Source organism: Fukomys damarensis, unplaced genomic scaffold (genome assembly GCF_012274545.1).
Source record: "Fukomys damarensis isolate Sample0158 unplaced genomic scaffold, DMR_v1.0_HiC HiC_scaffold_22, whole genome shotgun sequence".
Taxonomy (NCBI): domain Eukaryota; kingdom Metazoa; phylum Chordata; class Mammalia; order Rodentia; family Bathyergidae; genus Fukomys; species Fukomys damarensis.
This window is the reverse complement of record NW_022900934.1, coordinates 27,517,518-27,532,009: the sequence shown is the minus strand read 5'-3', so window position 1 is coordinate 27,532,009 and position 14,492 is coordinate 27,517,518. Positions and strand designations below refer to the sequence as shown.

The 14,492-nt window shown below is 43.1% G+C and overlaps 1 protein-coding gene across 1 annotated transcript in view; it reads right to left on the bottom strand.

Annotated features, from left to right (window-relative positions):
• Rspo4 (R-spondin 4) overlaps positions 1-14,492 on the bottom strand; it is a 60,217-nt gene that overhangs the window by 41,586 nt on the left and 4,139 nt on the right. Inside the window, exon 2 of the mRNA XM_033767108.1 lies at positions 61-308. Within this exon, the coding sequence (XP_033622999.1) occupies positions 61-308 (248 nt within the window). The remainder of the gene's footprint in view (positions 1-60; positions 309-14,492) is intronic.

The following is a 14,492-nucleotide window of genomic DNA, read 5'->3' as shown; positions in this document are numbered from 1 at the left end:
TCCCCGGGCAGATAATTAACTCCACCAATAAAACGCTGATTGCTGCGCCTTTGTACTCACCGCCTCTGCCATTGTCATGGAAAACGGGGTCCCCTTCCCGGCCCCCGCAGCTGGCCCGGAGTTCCCGAGCCACCTGGACCGGACCAGGGACCCTGAGCCGGCCGGCGCCCAGTCCATCTGCTCCGCCCCGTTCCTCTCCACTGTCAGCGGGGTGGGCATGAAAGAGGGGTGGCGCCTGGCAGCACCCGGCACCTAGGCCAGCACCGCAGGGGCCCGCGCAGTCCCCGGGGAGGAGGCCGAGGTGTGACCTGGGACAGGGCCCCAGCAGTGATGAACAGCCCGAACAGAGAAGGAACCCGTGGTGAGCCCCACCATCCCTGATCCCGTGTAACTTTCCAGAAATAGTCCTGAAATGGACATATATAAGTATTGTTAGGAGGCTACAAATAAAGCAAGAAAGTGAGTTGAATATAATCAATTTAAACTGTAGTTTTTGTGGGGTATTTTTCTATTTGTTTGTTTTTTGTTTTTAATAAGATTGTTTCCAACCCCTAAGTGGTGGAGCTGCCAGTAACCGCAGCACTCTGGGAGGCTGAAGCAGGAGGATTGTGAGTTCAAGCCCAGCCTGGGCAATTTATTTTTTAAAACCTTTTTTAAAAGTTGGGTATGTAGTTTAGCGCAAAAGCCCCGGGGTAGATCCTCAGTACTGCAGAAACAAAAAGAACACAATACGCACAAGACTGTTTCCCCCTAAATTCCCAATCCCCTAGTGTCAGTCTGTCCGGGGGCTGTTTCTCCAGGGAGCTGGCTCGCAATCAGCCCCCGAAAGGAGCCCTCACAGGTGCTAGCCTGTGTGGGACCCATGGGTCACTTCATTCACCTCTCAAGTAACGTGGCAGAGGTGGTGCTCCTGCCTGCTTATTGACAAAACCAGCTGGGCAAGCCTCCCCATCCCCGTCGGCTGCTGTCTGGTCTGTGTCTGCCCTTCCCACTTCATTTGTGGGTACAGCCTCTGCCCTGGTCCTTGCGTGAATGGAGTGGGTGTGGTCTGGGGGTACTTGGGCTTCCAGGACCCTAGGAAGTGCGGGAGCTGGCTTTCATCAGAAGGAAATCTAATGAGAACGACAACAGCTACCAGAAAGAAAAAAGATCAAAGAAAACCTGTGCCCTTTCAACCCCCAGCCCAGGCCCTGTGTGAATGAACCTGCCTGGGTCCCCTGATTCTCCTCTGCTAACTTATCGAGGATGCCCATAGGGTGACTGGTTTCTGTCCTGTAAAAACAACAGCCCCTCTGTGGTTTTGTGGCTGGGTGATATTCACCAGTGTTGCCCGTACTGAACCATCCCACCCTCCTCCACCCGGGCTCTGCTGCTTCCCTTTTGAGATAAATAAGACTGTGGCCCACGCTCACGACATAGTCATGTGACATTCATGTTTTCAGCTTCCTAAGGATAATGCTCTGACCCTGTCACCAGCTGTTAAACCTTAAGAAACACTTTTCCAAGACCCTTTTGAGACTGGCATGAGGTGGCTGAGGAGGACAAGAAGTGCCCATTACCCTCACCTCTGTGCTAAAAGCTATGCCTGTGAGGCTGCTATCAAGAAATCACACAATAACAAATGTTGGCGGGGTTGTGGGGAGAAAGGAACCCTCCTCCATTGTTGGTGGGAGTGCAGACTGGTGCAACCACTATGGAAATCAATATGGAGATACCTCAAAGAGCTGGGACTGGAGGCTCCAGCTGACCCAGCCATCCCTCTGCTGGGTATCTTTCCAAAACAACTAAAAGAATCATATCACAGTGATTTATGCACACCCATGTTTATAGCGGCACAGTTTGTAATAGCTAAAACTTGGAAACAGCCCATTTGCACATCAGTTGGAAACTGGATAAAGGAGATGTGGTTTTTCTATTAAATGGAATATTACTCAGCCATAAAGAACGAGAAATTAGATTCATACACAGGAAAATGGATACATATTGAGGATATACTCCTAAGTGAAATAAATAAGTCACACATGTATAAATACTGAATAGTTTCTCTGGTGTGAATAAACTATAATAGTACATGAGATCCTAATGATATAATGGACAATGTGAAATAGGAAGAAAGGGGTAGGGAAAGTGGGAAGGGTAGGGGAAAGCTAATAAAGGAAGGGAAAAAAATATGAGAAAATGAAGAAATGGAAATGAAGTGTTCGTAAAGGGGGAGGGAGGAGGGTGAAGAGAGCACAGGGACAAGGGGAAAAAATGAGAACCAAGTCATGTCATGTAAAGGTACAAGATATCAATAATGACTGTAACTGTACTGTATCCCTAAAATGTACCAATAAACTCAATTAAAAAAATAAAATAAAATAAAAGCTATGCCTGTGAGGACTGGTCTCTGGGCTGCAAGCATGCCACCTTCCCCTCTGTGGTCTATACTTTGTTAACCCGTCAAATGGGAACAGTAAGTGTGATGGGATTTGTATGAATTGCACATATAAGAATTTCAGAACAAGCAAAATTCACACTGATGAAAATCAGAATCGTGTCTCCCTGAGTGTCTGAAAGGCCCCAGGTCTTGATCCACATGGTTGTCACGCAAGGATACACTAAAGGAAAACTCACTGAACGGCACACCTAAGAAGTGCGTGTCCCACTTACTTCATTGTGTGTGGCGCAAGCCTTCATAGAAAGGGAGGGGAGGGAGAGAAGTGTGAGCACAGTGATCCTTGCCAAGCCTGGCATCCAGGACAAAGTGAGGAAGCCAATACCCAGGTGTCTCTGCAGATGGTGGACAGGGGCACTAGATCCAGCCTGGACAGCAACGGCAGGATGGCTGGTGTCAAAGCTTGCCTTCCTTTTTCCACTCTGTCCCAAGGCATCTCCCAACTAGACATGGAGGACAGGTAGGGTAGTGCCATCTAACAGAGCAGAAAGTGGGACTTTGAAGTCACCCCCATCGGCCTTGTGACCTTGGCTGTGTTGCCTGCCTTCTCTGGGCCTCAGGCTTCTCAACCAGAAAATGAGGCCAGTACTCTCAAAACACTGTGACACCAGCAGAGTTGTCATTTCCTTCCCTCGCTCAGGAGATCTCCCGCACTACACTCTGCTGGGCTCAGTTTGCGATCTCAACAGTGAGGTGGCAATCCCAGCTCCACAGGGTGGCTGTGAGGATGAGAGGAGTCTTCTTGGGGCAAGGACTCCAAGGCCCTGGCTAATGGTCCCCCTCACTCCCTTCCCTCCACTGAATCTTCGCTGTGCACTGGCAAAGTGCTGGATCCCCAGGGGGCCTGTGGGGCTGGTGATCCAGCCAGGGCCTGAGAGTGCCCTTCATTAAGTCGCGCGTAGGGATGGCAGGGGATCTCCAGAGCCAGCAGCATGAGGCCCTGAGAGAGGCTGTCACCGGGAGCACCAAGGCAGCCCTGCGTACTCACTCGGCATGGATGGGCAGGGACAGCACTCCTGCCACCTGGCTGTGCAACTGTTCCCGGGCAGCCTGGCCATGCCTGAGAGAATGGGGCAGCAGGGCCGGGCCAGTGGGCACAAGACGCCTGGCAGACAGAGGCAGCCCAAGACTTGGAGAGCTGGTGAGAGGCAGACGGAGGACAGTGAGAAGAGGAAAGGGAGCCAGGGAAGAGCACTAACAATGAGTAGGGGATGCTCCCGAGACACTCAAAGGCTCCAGGCACCTACCAGCCAGGGGAGATGCCGGCAGGATCCCATTACAGCTCAGAAACTGGAGCACAGAAAAGGGAAGTAACTTGCCCCAGGTCACACAGCCAATGTGTGGCAGACCTGGCCTCAGGGACCTCAGCAGGCTGCCACCATGGTTCTAATCATTACAAGGACAGAGAGTAGGAGGAGGAGCAAGGGAGAAAAAAAGACTAGATTAGAAAGGTGGCAGGAAAGAGGAAGGGAAGACAAGAGAGAAGGAAGATGAAGTAGGAAAAATAAAATAAGAGGTGGGTGAAGAGAAGGAGATAGAGGAGGTGGGGGTGAAGGAGGTGGAGTGGAGTGCTAGGAGAAGAGAGCAGCGACATGAAGCGGGCAGCAGGCCTCCTGGGGCAGGGCAGGGCTGCCCTTGCTCCCACCCTCCACTTCCCGTGTGAGGAGCTATTTCCTGAGACACGCGTTCAGGACAGCCATACCACCACACCAGGAGAGGCTGGCTCTGGGCTTCTGTGACACAGGCTGGTGGCTCTGCCAAGACTCAGAGCCAAAGAGGGGAGGTCGCGGTGGAAGACGGAGAGCAACTGTGTGAGGGCTCCAGAAGCCAGGGCCAGAGCAAGAGTCAGCTCCCCAGGCCTGATGGCTGTTGAGCTCTGAGGGCAGGGCCAGCCTGGAGGCCTGGTCTTCAGCCCTACACTGCTCAGACCCTGGCCTCCTGGAGGCAGAGGCCATAGCCAAGACAGCACCAGCAGCTGGCATGGCCTGGCTGGAGAAGTCGCCCATACATATTCAAGCTGGCTCTCTCATCCTGTTCTTTTGAAAGCTAAACCACTCCATTTGTCAGCCACAGCCTGCACACTGCTGGCCTTCTTTGTGGGGCCCAACCTGCCAAGGGCACAGAGAAGAGGAAAAGAAGGAGTCAAGGCCTTGCACACCCAATCCTGCCAAGCCAGAGACCCAGCAGCAGCAGGCACTGTCTCACTGCCTGCAGAAGCAAGTGTCTTCTGCAATTTGGCGGCTGGGACTCTGTTCCCTTCCCAGTCAGATGCTGCAGCCATGTTGGGCAGAGGGTCATGGGGACTGGGGCCTATGGGTTTAAGGTTCTACTTTGGACAGCCTTCGGATCCCTTTGAAATTTCACCCCAATTTACTTTTGTGTACTTGAACTCTTCCAAAGGAGGGCTTTGGTTTTCAACAGACTCATCAGATGGTAGCAGGGTCACAGAAGAGGCCAGAAAGGGCCCAGAGAAACCCCCGTGATCTGATGCTGCAGCGCATGCCACCCCCACACTCAGTGAATCACAGCAGCCAGCATTACTGAACAGGTGCCCCTGTTTCTTTGGGTTAGGAACTCAGTATGGGCCTGGAGTGTCGCTCTGGGCTATGCTCAGCTTAAGGCTGGACCAAGCTGAGGATCCATTATAAAGTGGCTTGTGCATGGGATGAGCAATGAGTACTGGCTGCCCATGGGACCTCAGCTCCTCTGCAGCCACTGCAGAGTCGCCTGGGTGACTTCACTGCACAGCAGCAGTTTTCTCCAGATCTGTCAAACTTGGAGACAAAGGCAGAAACAACAATATGTGTTATGACCCAGCTCTGGAAGTCACTCTCCATCTTTCCCACAAAATCCTCCTGGTTACCCAGGTATGCTTTATAGAACCTGACAAGGGTGTGAACATGGAGGGGAGAAGAGCACTGGAGTTTCCTTGGGAGCTGGTGGCCACAGGCATTCAGAGTCCTGCAGATCCAAGGTTTCCTGCAGAGAGTAGCCCTGCCCTGAAGAAAGGTGAAGCCACAGGCGAGGTCCAGACCTGCCCCTGTACCCCCAAGTACTCCTCCACTTCACCTCATTCCCAGCCACACTGTTTCCACACTGTGTTCCAGTCCTGCTGATTTTCTGTTTGTTTCCTGAAAGCAGTGTGAATTCTCCTCCTTGGCCACCTGTCATCCTTGAATGTCCTCCTTGCCTCCTCTGCTCAAAGCCTCCCTCTTGCAGGAGGCATCCTGAGTGCACATACCCAGGTGTCATCGTCCCTGCAGTGCCCTGCAACCTCACCAGAGCACTACTGTGGACCACTTAACAAAGCACAAAAGCAAGGCTAGAAAGGATCAAGCTGTTTCTAAGTATCTAAATTGTACCTCAGAGTAGAATTCAAGATTTGTAGAGTTTGAAATTCATCACTGAAAAAAAAAAGATGTATAGAGATATAAAAATATACAGCACCCAACAAAGGTAAAATTCACAATGTCTGGCATTCAAAGTTTACTGGTAATGCCAAGAAGACAGAAAACACAGCCCATAGCGAGAAGGCTAATGTATCTATATGTTTAAAGCTAGGGAGAAACAGGGAATGCATGAAAAGACCCAGATTAATCTCCTAGAGATGAAAAGTACAATGCCTGAAATGAAAAACATTCTGACTAAACATGGCAGAAGAAAACTTCAGTAACTTTGAATACAGAGCAGATAGTAACTATCCAAAAATAGAACACATACAGAAAAAGAAAGAATAAAAAAATTAGGAAAAGAGTTGATTGAAATATCCCAAATCTGACATAAACTATAAATTCACAGATCCCAGAAGTTTAACAAACCACAGTGCAAGGAACAGGAAGAAAATTAGCCATCATGATCCAATTGCTCAAAACCGATGTCAAGGAGAAAAATAGAGTAAAAAAGACTTGCTAAGTACAGGGGACCAAATACAAAGATGACAGCAGATCCCTTGTCAGACACAATGTAAAGGAGAAAATGGTGGAGCTACATCTTTTAAGGTACTGAAAGAATCTTTCACCCAAAATTCTATAACCAGTTAAAATGTTGTTCAGAAATAAAAGTAAAATAAAGATGTTTTCAAAGCCAGGTATAGTGGCACACACCTGTAATACCAGTACTCAGGAAGCCGAGCCAGAAGATTGCTGCAAATTTGAGGCCAGGCTGGGCTACATGGCGAGTTTAAAGCCAGCATGGAATGCATAGGAAGATTCTGTCTCAGAAAACTAACTAAATAAGTAAATAAATAAAAATTTTCAGAAATACAAAAGCTAAAATAACAAATCTGCACCAAGAGAAATGATGAAGGAAATCCTTAGACAGAAAGATGAAACCAGATGAAAATATGTACCCACACAAGGGAATGAAGATCACCAGAAATATTAACTAAATGAATAAATATAAGGTTTTTTCCTTACTGTCTTTCTCTATTCAATGTGTTTAAAAATAATGTACCATGTAAAGAAAAAATTGTGGAATTTGTAATTTATGTACATTCCTTGACTTACAATGGTTCAACTTAGGATTTCCCAACTTTACAGTGGTGTGAAAGCATCAGTAGAAATGGTATTTTGAAGTTTGATCTTTTCTTGGGCTATCAGTGTGCAGTGTGATACTCTCTTGTGATGTGGGCAGCAGCATGGGGCAGCAGTTCCAAGTGAGCCATGAAATCACAAGGATAAACAACTCATGCTGGTCTACGCCATTCTGCAGGTTATGTGTATTACAAATGGCCAGTAAATATGTGAAAAATGTTCAACATCTCCCCGCTAGAGAATCACAAATTTAAACAACACTGAGGTTCTATTTTACTCCAGCAAGAATGGCTATCATCAAGAAATCGAATAAAATAACAAATGCTCATGAGAATGTGGGAGGAAAAGAACCTTTATTGGCAGGTATATAAACTAGTACAACCATTAAGGAAATCAGTATGCATATTCCTCAAAAAACTAACATTAGAATTTTCATTTGACCGAGATATTCTCCTAGGTATCTTCCTGAAAGAGTTAAAGATATCCTATTACAGTGACCCATGATTACCCATGTTTATAGCAGCACAATTCATAATAGCAAAATCTTGGAAGCATCCTATATGTCCATCAACAGTTGAATGGACAAAGAAAATGTGGTATTAACACAGAATGAAGTATTTCTCTGCCATAAAGAATGATAAACTTGAGGGCCAGAGGGCCTGCTCCGGGCCCTAACCTGCTGGCTTCGCTGCCATCTTTAGCATCAGGAAGGTAGCTGCAGGGGCACCTCTGAACCCGTCCCCCAACATCCCCTCCTGATTATGCTAGTCTTTGGACCTACTCTGTGAAGGCAGAAGTTGTCATAGAGGGTATTTTCTGGAGCTCCCAACTTTGAACATCTTTAAAGAGGGGGTGGGGGAAACCTGTAGTCGAACTGAGTGGAGTTCAACCCTTCAGGAGGTCAGGAAACTCAATCTGGGCCTTGCAGCCCAAGGTCAGTCTGCGTTGTTGGGTTCTGCCACCAGCTAGCTGACATCAGAGGACTTGGTTCTGCACATGGCAGAGCATATTGTATATTATGACAGCAGTGACATAGTCTGAAAGAGGTCCTGCAAATTCATTTTTTTTCTTTTTTTCATTCCACTCTGCAAATTCTTTTTTTCTGTCCTCTTTCTCCAATTCAGTCTCTTGCTGCACCATATTATCCCTCATCTCCCTTTTTGTTTCTGCTCCTGTCCTAACTCAGATTTCTTCTTTTATTATTTTTTTCTCTTTTCTTTATGTTCTTTTCTTATGTCATTCTCCCTCAGTCAAGGGTTATTATACTTCTATTCTGTTTATCCCTTTTGAATTTAACAGTTTCCTGATTATTGTGTGGTCATTCTTTGTCTTCTGGCTTCATGTGAAAACTTCTCTAATTCTTTTACTTATCTACTCCTCTCATCCTAACTCTGACGTAAGCCCCCATCCTAAATGGTAAATATCCTTATTGAAAAGTTTATTCATTGCAAACATATTTTGGATTGCTTCTTGATTTTAGTTTAATTCACATGGTTTGAAGGTGATTGATGACTACCACAAGTGGTCAATTTGCAAGTTGTCTTAATCATATTGTGGTGCTGATTGTATCATTTATGATAAAGGATTGTGATTGATTCAATGAGCTGTTTTCTTCAGTACTATGAAAATGAGAATGTCTATGAGTCATTTGAGACCCATGGGCTGAAGCCCAACTATATCAGGAAGATTTAAGTAATAACCTAAAGGTTAAACTATGGACAACCCAACATCGATAGTAAAAATGAGAAAACACTTGAGCAAGATACAGGGTCAGACTTCCAGTTCACCAATGGCAAATAGTGGGGCAAATGAGGATGAAAAGTCTGACAATGAACCATCAGGACACCCTGAACTCAAAGCACATGAAGTAACAAAACAGATCAATCAGGCTCTAGAGAAATTTAAAACAAAAGTAATTTCCCAGATAATCATCGAGATGCTGAGCAAAATGAAAGTTATAATTCGAGACTCTAGAACAGGAACTGAAAGGAAAACAGATGAGCTCAGGACCACGATAGAAACCATGAATACCCAGCATAAGAAAGAATTAGAAACAATAAATGCCCAAATATAAGAAAGAAATGGAATCCACAGGGCAGATTCGAGCAGATATCCAGATTAAAAACTCCATTGAGAGTGTTCACAACAGAATAAAAGAGTCCGAAGATAGAATCTCAGATATAGAAGATAAAATTGCAGTCAGTAAAAACAGTAGGGGATCATGAGAAATTGATCCAACAACTCTTAGACGATGCAAAGAAGAATAACATGACTGATAGGAATCCAAGAAGTAACAGGAGAAAATGCAAATGATTTTAAAAAGCTGTTCACAGAATTAATTATAGAGAACTTCCCAACAGTGGGGAAGAATTTGACATACAGATAAGTGAGGCATATAGGACTCCAACTAGCCATGATAAAAAAAAAATCTACACCTAGACATATAATAATCAAGATCCCAGAAACCCAACAGAAGAACAAAATACTACAAGCAGTAAGAGATAAGAAACAAATCACATACAAAGGAAAGCCCATCAGAATCACAGCAAACTTTTCAACACAAACCCTTAGAGCAAGGAGAGCCTGAAATGAGATATTTCAAGTACTAAAAGAAAACAACCTCCAACCTAGACTAATGTATCCTGCAAAACTCTCTTTCAAAATGGACGGGGAAATAAGGTACTCCCATGACAAAGAACACCTGAAAAACTTTATGAATACCAAACCAGAACTACAAGGAATTCTACACAATATCCTAGAAAAAGACAATGAAGGCAACAACACAATGAGGCCCAACAGAACAAATCAAATAGGCAAGGTAAGAAACTAAAAGAAGGCGAAAAAAAAAAATGACAATAATAAGTTAGTACATATCAGTTATAATCAATAATATCAATGGCCTCAACTCACCAATCAAGAGAAATAGACTGGCAGAATGGATTAAGAAGCAAAATCCAATAATATGTTATATACAAGACACACCTAGTGCAAAAAGAAGCCCATAGACTGAAAGTGAAAGGACGGGAAACTTCTTCAGGCAACAGGAGCACAGAAAATAGCAGGGGTAGGAATCTTATTCACAGACAAAGTAAATTTCAAACCTAATCTGATTAAAAGGGACAAAGAAGGCCACTACATCCTTGTGAAGGGAACAATTCAAGAGGAAGCGAAAACAAATAATTCATTTTCAATCTATTTAGTATGTTAGAAAGCACATATCCTTCTTTTTTTTTTTTTTTTTTTTTTTTTTTTTTTTTTTTTTTTTTTTCTTTTTCTTTCCTTGGTGCTGGGGACCAGCACATTGCTCTGGCTAGGCAGGTGCAGCACTACTGAGCTAAATCTCAGGCTTTATATTTTATATTTTTTATATCTATCAACACATTAATCTTTGTCTTTATATGTTGGTCTACCAAATGGATGAGTTATTTTGGTTCTCATTTCTTTGCTTTTTTGAGAATTTATGAAATCTGTACATATGAGTAGTATGAAAAGTATTAAGGTCCATCCGTCATTCTCCTCTCTCATCTCTGCCTTCTGCAAACTTCCTTTTCTGTCACTACAGCTTGTTTGGTTGGAAATTTGTTAAGATAAATTTTGTTATGTTATCAATGTAGCTTTGTACCTATTTTATACCAATAACGAATATTAATTTTTAAGTAAATTCTATCATAACTATACTTAAATAAATAGATTTATTTATATAAACCATTAAAATTATTCAGTATCTTGTACCTATTACAAATTCTCCAACTACCTCAAAGATGATATTTATTTTTCTCAAATCACACAAATCACAAACATTCCACACATCACTGCACTGTTTTATTATACCAAAGTATATATTGCATTGTAGAAAATATGCATTGTGTATATGTGCAGGGGGTATGTTTTTTACACATATGTGTGCACTATTAAATGAGAAACATGGTAATGAATGTGGTAGGATTTTGCACATTTGGTATTTCGATAGCTTCTCTGGCAACCTTATGATTTCTCTAAATTAGATGTTTGATTTAATTCATAGTCATTTGCGAAGAATATTACATATGTATTGGTGTTAAATTCTATCATTATGCTTATAAAAATATAATAAAAATAAGTATTTGATAATAAAAATGATACAATCAACAAGCATATGATATTTATCAAATTAATAAAACCAAGGCATTTATAAATTATAAAATTTTGAGGACAGTTTCTCAACTATAACATGTAACTTTGTTTTATTTGTAAATACAATATTTCAAAAATATTATATGAAAAGAAAATGAGAAAACATATAATGTTTGAAGATCATATCAAACTAATAATGTATTTGTATTATCAGTCTGTTGCATAAATTTTTGTTTATTTCATATCCTTTTTTCCTGTCATATATATGTATATTTGAAATTTTTATTTAGTATCTTCATTTCTTGTTGTCATGTATGTTTGAAATCTTTAATAAATAAATAAATAAAACCAAAGCACAGCTCTCAAAATGAAAAAAAAATGATAAACTTGAGTCATTTGTAGGAAAATGAGTGTACCTTGAGATCATAATATTAAGTGAAATAAGTCAGGCACACACTCTTAAATATTGTATAGCTTCTCTTATACGATAAACCCAAAGTATAAACAGATTAAAGAGCAAAATAAAATAGATAATAGGAAAGAGGGAGATAGATCTTTTGCAAATGGAAAGGGGACCAAGAGATGGAGGGAGAGGTGGGGGAGGGCACATAAACAGATGTTTGAAGTACATGTGCCGATTCCCCATGATGGATGGAATCGTTATGTGCCACAAATGTGTACTAATAAACAACTAAAACGTAAATAAATGCGTTTTCAACTTAACATTATTTTTAGCTTACAATGGGTTTATCAGAGTGTCCCATCATAAGTCAAGCAACATCTGTATACATAACTAAAATGCCCAACATCAATAGCATAAATCCCAGGAAAAGAAAAATTAAAACATACTTTTGCAAAGTTCTTATACTACACATCATTTCAAGACACACTGTGATAAGTTAGAGATATATGTCACAAAGCCTAACATTCAAATAACAGAACACTAGAGCTAACAAAGCAACAAGGGGAATAAAATGGAATAATAAAAATACCCAATTAATATAAAAGAAGGCAGAGAAAGAAGAAAAAGAACAGATGGGACAAGTAGAAAACAAACAGTGAGATGATAAACTCAAATCTAACTGCATCGATAATCACATTAAATGTAAACAGTCTAAACATTCCCTGTGAGAAAGCAGAAATTGTCAGACTGAATTAAGGGGAAGAGATACGACTCATCAATGTGCCACCATAAAAAAAATTTAAAATGCACACTGTGAACACACCAATTAAAAGTAGAAGGATGGGGAAAGATACACCATATTAATACTAATCAAAAGAACATTAGAGTGGCTAGTTTAATAGCAGACAAAGTTGAGTTCATAGCAAATACTATTACCAAGGACATATAAAACAATCCATTACCCAAGAGCATACAATAGTTCTAAGTAGGTATAAGCATGGCAGAGATTCAAAATATAGGAAGCAAAAACCAATAGACATGCAAGAAGAAACAACCACAATTATCAATTTAGCTTTGCAACCTCAATAATTAAAAGAACAAGTGGAAAAATTTAACTATGACATTTTTAGTGAGTCCTTCCTAGACCATCCATTTTAACTGTACTCTCCTTTACCCCCACATCCTTCCTGTACAATCTTCTAACATAATATTTATTTACTTACTTTACATATTTGTGTGATGCCTGGCACAGTGTCGAGCACTTAGAAGGTTCTCAAAAAATACTTGTGGAATGAAAACATGGTTGAAAGACTGTTAGTTGCTATTATTATGACACATTATGTGACTCTGTGTATACGTTTTCCCCACTGTTGTTTGAGTGTGCGGACCCCCCACAAACCAATATGCAAGCCTCAGAATTCTAGAACATAAATCATGTGCCAGATGCATAGGATGTTAAAATTCTAGAAAGTCAGGTACCCACAGTCTTGAAACTCTAAGGTGTTTAGAGTCAGATCATCAGGATCAGGAACACAGTTGATGAGGAATCTAAGCATGGTGTGCATAGGGGTATCTGTTTGGTATCCCACCTGCTATTCTGTGTGTCCTCTTATTTTAGTATCCAGGAAGAGTTGTCCACCCAGCCAGCACAGCTCAGCGGTGCAAAAGGACAGAGAAATTACTCATGCCTGGCTTCAGGAGCTACAGGAGGTAGAGGAGGGTGATGTGGGGCAAGGAGGCCATATTTCTCCATTTTAATTCAGCTCCTGCTCACTGGGCCCCTTCTGGACTACAGGCTCATGCTGCATTGTGGTCACGCAAGACTGGAGGCTGTCATTATCACAGGAAACCACTCTTGCCACCACTTCCTCAGGGATGGGGGGAGAGGCCACGGTGCTGGAAGCCTGTCTATCATCCCAGGGACCCTGGCCCAAGGCTATAGAGCTGGGGGGGGGGAACTAGGGGGTGGAGGGAGGAGACTACCCAGGGCTCTCTAGGCCCAGGAGTGCAGCCTTCACTGCCTTGACCATGGAGCACTGGAGAGGGGGTAATCTGTTGTCCTTCAGCTGTACAGCTCTTTTCATCACTTATCTACCCCATGTCTCGTTTGTTGATTTCTTTTGGGGAGGGGCTTCTTGCACTTTTTATTGCCAGTATTTTTACTTCTTAAATTTCTTGCTATACCTTATCATGCGTAATACACTCTGCTTTGAAATTCTGATTTAATGTTGTTAATATTTCTTTTCTCGTCCCATTTTGTTCTAGTAGTTCTTTTTTGTAAATGAATTTTATTGGTACATTTTAGGTACACAATATAATGACATTCATCATCAGGAATTTGCACCTTTATGTAATCTACCTTGGTTCTTACTTTTTCCCCATTCCTCCGCCCTCCATTCAACCCCTCCACCCCTTCCTATTTCCCCCACTAAACTAGACTGAGTCTGTATGGAACCTCCAGCTACTGTCCTCTGCACATTAGTGTAGACTCCACGCAAAATATGCATTTGATCGGTTTTGCTCTGGGACTGACTGGATGACGCTGCTTCCTGGCCCTGTACATGGGGACGCTTTACACTTGGGGATGTGATACACCTTCTTCAGAAACAAGGGAAGGTTGTGAATCCTCTGCAGCCCAAGGACCACAAAGGAGCCTGCTCTACCCCGGATAAGCAGGCACCAGCGGCTACCCTACCACCATCAGTTTTTTACTGCACTATGCCATTCAGGAGACACCGTGGACTGACCAAGAGCCACACCTGCGAGCCCTCGCTGACAACCAGCTCTGTGCAACACACTCAGCTAGTCACCAGCACCACCCCACCCCAAGGACAGAGTGGTTCCAGCACACCACTCTTTTGGAGACCTGGTACTATCAGTCTCTAAAATGGCCTGGGCCTTGCCCTCCAGCCAGGACCCTGGTTCTGCGCGATCCAACGCAAGCCCCCGTTCTGAGGCCTGGTGAACTGTTGGCAAAACCCCTCAAATCGCACAAAGAGGCACGAGG